Source organism: Helianthus annuus, chromosome 12 (genome assembly GCF_002127325.2).
Source record: "Helianthus annuus cultivar XRQ/B chromosome 12, HanXRQr2.0-SUNRISE, whole genome shotgun sequence".
Lineage (NCBI taxonomy): Eukaryota > Viridiplantae > Streptophyta > Magnoliopsida > Asterales > Asteraceae > Helianthus > Helianthus annuus.
The window spans coordinates 20,249,099-20,256,442 of NC_035444.2; the positions used below are offsets into that span (position 1 = coordinate 20,249,099).

Genomic DNA, 7,344 nt, shown 5'->3' on the forward strand with positions numbered 1-7,344 from the left:
TCGAATCTCACTCTCTCTCTCTTGGTTATGCAGGTTATGTGTGTGTATATTGTGAGATAAAACTAATGGGGGCTAGGGTTTTGAAGAATATGAAGAAGATGCCCATATAGTCCCTATGGTTTGGCCTTTTAAGGAAATGGTATTTTTGTCATTTCACACCCTCCTTAACAGAGAAAACAAACTGAAGTTAGACCCAGGGACTATCCGGGAACAAAAAAATGAAAACTTGAGGATTTTTCAGGTAGTTTTAGAAAGTTGGGGACTATAGGTGAAAAAAGGCGAAACCACATGGACTATCCGGGCATTTTTCTCTAAAAATAATAAACAAGCGTGGAAAAGAAAATAACGGAACCAGAAAAGCAACCCATGACCCGACCCATATTTGTTAGTTTGACCTAATTTAACAATATGAGGATTGGATTGGGGATGATGATGCCATGACGATCCTGTGAGACTTTACACCGCCGGTGGATCACAGCCACCAGACGACGACGACGGAGCTGCTGATCGGAGAAGTCTATTCACAAATTCTAATCTGTGTTCCATACTCGTCGATTCAGGTAGCGTCTCCACCCTCTGATATTATTGCATCGATTCCGTACATGCTTATGTTATTAACATCTCTAGGGGATTCTTATAAATTATTGTATGAGTAGTTATTAGTATAATAAGATCCATTAGAGAACAATCTGATTGCTGTTAGAATGATAATAATATTGCTTATTATTGATACAGCTATATTTATTAGATAGAAACCAACTTTAAAAGTTATAATTAATCGTGATGCAGTTCGATTGCTATCAAGAACAACTATTTAATTAAAGACGATAAATCGAACCAAAGCTCCCTGTCTTTGAAGAAAACTCGTCCTCCTCGAGTTTTGTCTCCGGGCCAAAGCCACCTGGATCAAAAGGAACATCAATCCGATTCTGATTTATCATCACCGCCCTTCTATACTAATACAGTTCAACATCACGGTTCGTCTTGCCTAACTCCAGACTTGTTCGCTTTAAATGGCAATTTGATTTTAACATCTTCTTCATAGTTTTTTGGACTAGTATTCAATTTAAATATATCCAAACTGGACCGTCCACTAGTAAACATATCCAAGTTTCCATGCATTCCACATGAATCATGCAGTGGACTCATGCACTCATATAATTCAGCAGCTTCTTCACAATTTTTAGCAATGTTTGGAGTATTGGTGGCCTTTGTTTGGTTCCCACATAAACTCCACGTATTATCTCATGTATGCTACTGCTAATAGATTTTTTATTAGGATTATATGGCCCTTGTGTAGAATTTTCATGAACGGAAGTCATGCATACATGATTATCGGAAAATTGATCTTTATCTTTAGAAACCGAAATCTTTTCTCCTTATGAAAATCTGCTAACATAGGAGAGTTAATCAAATCATCCTCCTTTTGGAAAATCGTAAATTTTGGGTCAACATGCAATCCAAGTTTATCTTTCCGCATGAAAGAAGGGATTACATTTTACTGTGAGTCTGTGATATAGCTCCACCGCTAGCCGTCAGACCACCTATCACCACCGTAGTGCCATCACCTTCAACATTACAGATCTTGGAAACAAATTCATCCCCATAGTTGTCGTTCATTCCCGCGGTTTCATTTGAACCACATATACTGAACCCCTGCCAATACCCAACCATATCCTTTAAAGCCACTATAGTTTTTTCAGTCAACGAGGGAGTTAAATACCCATTATCTCGGTGCTTTGATTCCAATCCATACTGTTGTTGTGGTACAAAAGAAGTGGAAACCAAAGTAGGAAATAATGCACTATGATCATAAATATTCAAGCCTTCTAGACTTACCTGCGGGATTTTTTGGTCGTCTAAGGAAAGTGCATGATCACCCTTAGCTACCGCATCACCACCAGTGGCCGTCGCATTCACCATGGCGTCACAGTCGGATTTTATCCAGTCTTCATTGAATCTTAAGAGATGTAACAAATAACTAATAAACCAATTACTCGTTTATGACTGAGAAATGTCAAGATAGTTATTGAAGAATTTTAACAGTATACATCGCCGGAAAATATGTAACTCAACGAATCATAATAGGTAAATTAAGTTTCTGTTATTCTAACTGGAAATGTAAATAAAATGTAGGTTCTCGTGCAAGTTAAGGACGGCTTAGACGTTTTTGCTTTGCTTTGTTAAAGTAAGGTACGGATTAGACATCACTTACTCTATGTAGTATGGATATCTTTACTTTTATATGACCCTTTTGGCCTTCGGGCATCCTATACACCAATTGGAAATTCCGATCTGTTAGCTAGTTCAGTTTCAGTTCTGACATTTTATGCGGGCCTTGTTTTGTTCTGATTACTAGTATATGAAACTTGTAGCATGCAATAGACTTTATAAACTCGTACTCGTTATAGCATGTCCATGTAGATGATAAGAATTTAGACTTGATTATTCTGTTCTGTTAATCTCTAGGTACGTATGCTACCAATCAGATTAAGTACTTTGTTACCCCAGCCTTTCAAACACATTTGTGTCGTTAGTCATGTGACACTTATCGTGACAGTGTTTATAAAAGTTCACAGCGTCTCTAGTTAGTAGTTAGTCCTCAGGGAGTGCATTGGACCCATTTAAATGGGAGTCGTATGGATCGATCCTAGTTCAATTCATGGGGATGGAATTATGTGTGTTCACCACACACACAATCTCAGCCTAGCTAGCTATGTACCCCATTCAGTTTAGCTTTGGCTTTGGGTACTTCCTTATCTTACACAACCTATTTTATAGATATACTATTGTCATGTAGATCAGATCAGTTTAAGATTTCAGATTTCAGTATTAGGATTAGGATCAAATACAAAGGATCCTAATTGTAAGAAGTGTAAGAAGGATTTATAGAGTGACAAGTGTCCAATAACCTAAAAAAACCCCACTACACAAAAAAACCCCACTAAAAAAAAAAAAAAAACCTTAAACATCCACCACCACCAAAAACCTAAACCCCCACACCCCCCCCCCCCCACATCACCCACCCTAAAAAAAAAAAAAATTTTTTTTTTTGCCGAGGGGGTGGGGGTTTAGGTTTTTGTGGGGGTGGGGGTGGGTGTTTAGTTTTTTTTAGATTTTTTTTTTAGGTTTTTGGGGGGTGGGGGGTTAGGTTTTTTTTAGGTTTTTGGGGGGTGGGGGGGGGGGGTTTAGGTTTTTGGGGGTTTTTTTGGTGAGGTATAGTTTTTTTTTTGTTTTTTTTTTTTGCCGTGGGGGGGGGGGGGGGGGTTAGGTTTTTGGGTGGTGGTGGGGTGGGGGTGGGTGTTTAGGTTTTTGGTGGTGATGTAGTGGGTTTAGTTTTAGGTTATTGGACACTTGTCACTCTATAAATCCTTCTTACACTTCTTACAATTAGAAGCCTTTGTAGAATAACTTGACCCTTCAGTATTATATGTATAGTTCAGTATCAGCTTTCAGTATTATATGTATAGTTCAGTATCAGATTTCAACAGATTTGTTCAGTATCGGTGATTCAGTTCTGTTATCACTTATGTTTTTGAACAATGGACTATTGCTTTTATCATGGATTGTATTTTGGTTTGATATTTGTGATAGTGTTTTGAAACGATAGATTATTGTTTTTAATTATATTTATTTTATCATGGATTGTGTTTTGGTTTGATATCTGTAATAGATGCATTTCAGCCCTTCCGGGTTGAGGTGTTACATGTTTGGATCTCAAATCGACTAAACAGACTTGTCGGTCGGTTTACAAAATCATAATAATAAATTTATCTCAGTGATTTTTTCTAATTTCCTCTAAGCACTCTGCATCTGAATTTAAAACAGATACGCGTAGGCGATTGATCAGACCCATGGCTCAAGGACAAGCCCAGGCGCGATCCAGGGCCACAAACAAGATCGCTCTAGCATCCCTATCAGCAATGGTAGCAGAAACCACCACTTTCCCCATCGACATCACCAAAACCAGGCTTCAATTACACGCAACTGCTCGCCCAGTCTCCGCATTTCAGGTCGCCACCGACATTATTCGCAAACAAGGTGTAACAGGACTCTACAAGGGCCTGTCACCCGCCCTTCTTAGACACCTTTTCTACACACCCATTCGAACCGTTGGTTACGAGCAATTGCGTCATGCTTTCATTTCTCATGATAATCATTCTCTTTCTCTACCGAGCAAGGCCCTCATTGGAGGGATTTCTGGCGTTATTGCTCAGGTAATTTATCTTAAAACCTAATTTTGACTTTTAGTCAGTAGATATTAAAGCCCTAATTTTTCTGAATTATGTTTTGAGGCGCACTGAAAATGGCTTGAGGCGCGCGTCTCTTGTACGTTGCGAGTTTTTGTGCATCACGATGCTGTAGAGCAGGCTTTTTAGGGCGTACATGTAGGTAATTTATACAAACTATAAATATGCTATTTTGTCACATCAATCAACTTTGGCATTAACTAACTTTAGTCCCTCAACTTTATAATGGCATGTTTAGCCCCTCAACTTTAACAATGACATGTTTAGCCCTTCAACTTTAATAATGACATGTTTAGCCCCTTAACGTAAACATCAAACAACTTTAACTCTCGCGATTTGCTTATTTTTAGACAGAATTGCAGAAATCAACCTTTATGTTATACCCAAACTGCACTTCGTACCTTTCACTATGAAATCGCTAAAAACCAACCTTTATGTTTATGTTTTGCTACAGGTTCAACCTTTAACACAAACTCTGTTAATATTCTTGGTTAAGTCACCTCACATGCAAAGCATGTGAGGGCTTTTTAGTCATTTTACTTATTCTTTTAATATTAGTTTTTTTTAATCAAAAACATAATTCACACATTGTAGCAAAATCAATCAGGTTTCACCACTGATCACAAACAAAACCATAATTCATAATCCGAACTCAGATTCCGTCAACGTCGTCATCATTGCAGGAAGCAAATCCTGAAACCTATCCCGATCGCCAGAACTCAAACACTGAATAAGTTAATCACCGCGCTTAACGCAGCAATTCGCACATCCGAACTACCTGAACTAGTCAAACACTGTAAAAACACGTGGTGCAAATGCTTAATATGTGGAATCAACGTCTCGCCGATATATTGTGACAATTGAGCAAATATCAAAAACGCAGACTCCTGCAGCTTAAAATTATCCGACGAAACACACTGAAACATAAACGGTAACAGCTCGGGCCAACTGTTATCCGGTAAAACGCTCGAAGCGAGTTCCGAAACGGTATCATACAACTTTTTCAATATAGTTTTCGCTTCCTCTTTCTGTACACAAGTCAACAGTATAGATTTAAGCGAAGATTGAGTATCCGGAGATAACCTGTTCCATATTAACGAATCGTCTTGTGTTAACTGCTTCCGTAACAGAATTGCTGACATGGCACGTGCCTCCATGTGAGGGGAGGTCTGGAGCATGTGACCGAGCTTGAGAAAGAGTGAATCCGGATTGGTTTGTTTGCATAGATTGAATAGAAGCTCTGCGTTTGATTGTTGCTCGTTTGATGATGACATCAGATGCGAAATTATGGTTTCGAATGGAGATGGATCGGCTCCGAGGATGGCGGCTAGTTGTGCATGCTGGAGTTGAGGATCCATGAGTGGATGACGGTGGTGGTGGTCGTGGTTGTGGTGGTTGACGGTGGTGGAGAGTGGAGGCGTGTGGTTTGTTCAGCTTGTTCTGCGCATCATCAAGTGCACAGAGCATCATAATGTGTGAATTATGTTTTTGATTAAAAAAACTAATATTAAAAGAATAAGTAAAATGACTAAAAAGCCCTCACATGCTTTGCATGTGTGGTGACTTAACCAAGAATATTAACAGAGTTTGTGTTAAAGGTTGAACCTGTAGCAAAACATGAACATAAAGGTTGGTTTTTGCCGATTTCATAGTGAAAGGTACGAAGTACAGTTTGGGTATAACATAAAGGTTGATTTCTGCAATTTTGTCTTACTTTTATCTACGTTTCGAACCCGTTGCGGAGCGCGGGTGGTTACCCACTAGTTTATATATAAATCATATATATAAAGCTTATTTATAGCTAAATTTTGGGTAGGGGGTGCTAAAAACCTATGAGATATATAAAAAGTTTACATAAGCTCTTTGTGCGTCACGTATGAAAGCGGTGTGCTTTTGCGCTTCAGTTTTTGACCTTGTCGCTATTGTGTGCTTCTCTGTTACTAAAACCAAGGTTATAGTGCAGGTAGTGGCTAGCCCTGCGGATCTGGTTAAAGTCAGGATGCAAGCGGACGGCCGTATGGTTAGCCAAGGGCTCAAGCCACGGTACACCGGGTCACTTGACGCTCTAACCAAAATCATCAACGCCGAAGGATTTAAAGGACTTTGGAGGGGTGTTTTTCCCAATATTCAAAGAGCATTTTTAGTAAACATGGGAGAATTAGCCTGCTATGATCATGCAAAACATTTTGTTATTCATAATCAAATTGCTAGCGATAACATCTACGCGCACACGTTAGCCGCTATGATGTCGGGCCTTACGGCTACAACCATAAGTTGCCCGGCTGATGTGGTGAAGACAAGAATGATGAACCAGGTGGTTAATGAAGATGGCAGTTATAAATATAGAAATTCTTATGATTGTTTGATAAAGACTGTTAGATTTGAAGGGTTAAGAGCATTGTGGAAAGGGTTTTTTCCTACTTGGGCTAGGCTTGGGCCTTGGCAATTTGTGTTTTGGGTTTCTTATGAAAAATTCAGGTTGATTGCTGGGCTTCCTTCTTTTTAACATAGCGCATACGGGCTTTCGGGCTGAAGTTTGGTTAAGATAAGGATTGGTTTTGAGCCGGCCTGATTGGACCGGTTACCAAGGCTATTCTTTTTACAAATTTTTGGATGTTTGTAAGGAGTGACAAATATATTTCATAAAGTTGTATGTTTTAAGGGTATGAATCAGTTTTCACAGTTACCTAACCAACCCATTGTATTTATTTATTACTATTATTATTTTTTTAGTGTTATGCTTTTAGTTATACTGGGTGTAAGTGTTTGAAGAAAAAAAAAAAAATTCGGAGAGATGAAAAATACAATGTTACAAATGGAACACTCTGAATTGAGTGAACTCAAAATCTCAAATACATCCCACTTATTAAAATCCAATATTCCTAAACTTTGTGAAGTGTAACTTCAATGTGAATTAGTGAATTACACCATAAATCCAGCTAAGCTCTTATATTTGCATACGACTAAAGCTCATTACATGTAAACTACCATTTTGCTGTTTTATCTATAACTTACAACACTTGAAGGTCTAGTTGTCACCAATAATGATGATGCATTGTACTATTTTATGATCCAACTTAACACGAAAAACAAA

General features: G+C 38.5%; 1 protein-coding gene across 7 annotated transcripts; it reads left to right on the top strand.

Annotated features, from left to right (window-relative positions):
• The first annotated feature begins 396 nt into the window (after positions 1–396).
• LOC110894314 (mitochondrial uncoupling protein 3) lies at positions 397–6,988 on the top strand. Of its 7 annotated transcripts, XR_004874534.1 has the most exons (6): positions 397–560; positions 790–977; positions 2,137–2,193; positions 3,829–4,217; positions 4,296–4,392; positions 6,209–6,982. XR_004874534.1 is itself a non-coding variant. In XM_022141515.2 (5 exons), exons 4-5 carry the CDS (start codon positions 3,855–3,857, stop codon positions 6,754–6,756), a joined length of 906 nt encoding a protein of 301 aa, XP_021997207.1. In that variant the 5' UTR covers positions 401–560; positions 790–977; positions 2,137–2,193; positions 3,829–3,854; the 3' UTR covers positions 6,757–6,988. The 7 variants fall into 7 exon arrangements, 6 of the variants coding, with proteins under 6 accessions (XP_021997207.1, XP_021997211.1, XP_021997209.1 ...); XM_022141515.2 differs by lacking the exon at positions 4,296–4,392 and having other exon boundaries at positions 401–560; positions 6,214–6,988; XM_022141519.2 differs by lacking the exon at positions 4,296–4,392 and having other exon boundaries at positions 401–560; positions 2,137–2,188; positions 6,214–6,988.
• The last annotated feature ends 356 nt before the right edge of the window (positions 6,989–7,344 follow it).

What these genes read in the sequence shown, in the direction of transcription:
- LOC110894314 (XM_022141515.2), top strand. Translation starts at nt 3,855, where the DNA reads ATGGCTCAAGGACAAGCCCAGGCGCGATCCAGGGCCACAAACAAGATC. An exon ending in TTTCTGGCGTTATTGCTCAG is followed by an intron (nt 4,218 to 6,213) that starts GTAATTTATCTT and finishes GTTATAGTGCAG; the next exon opens with GTAGTGGCTAGCCCTGCGGA.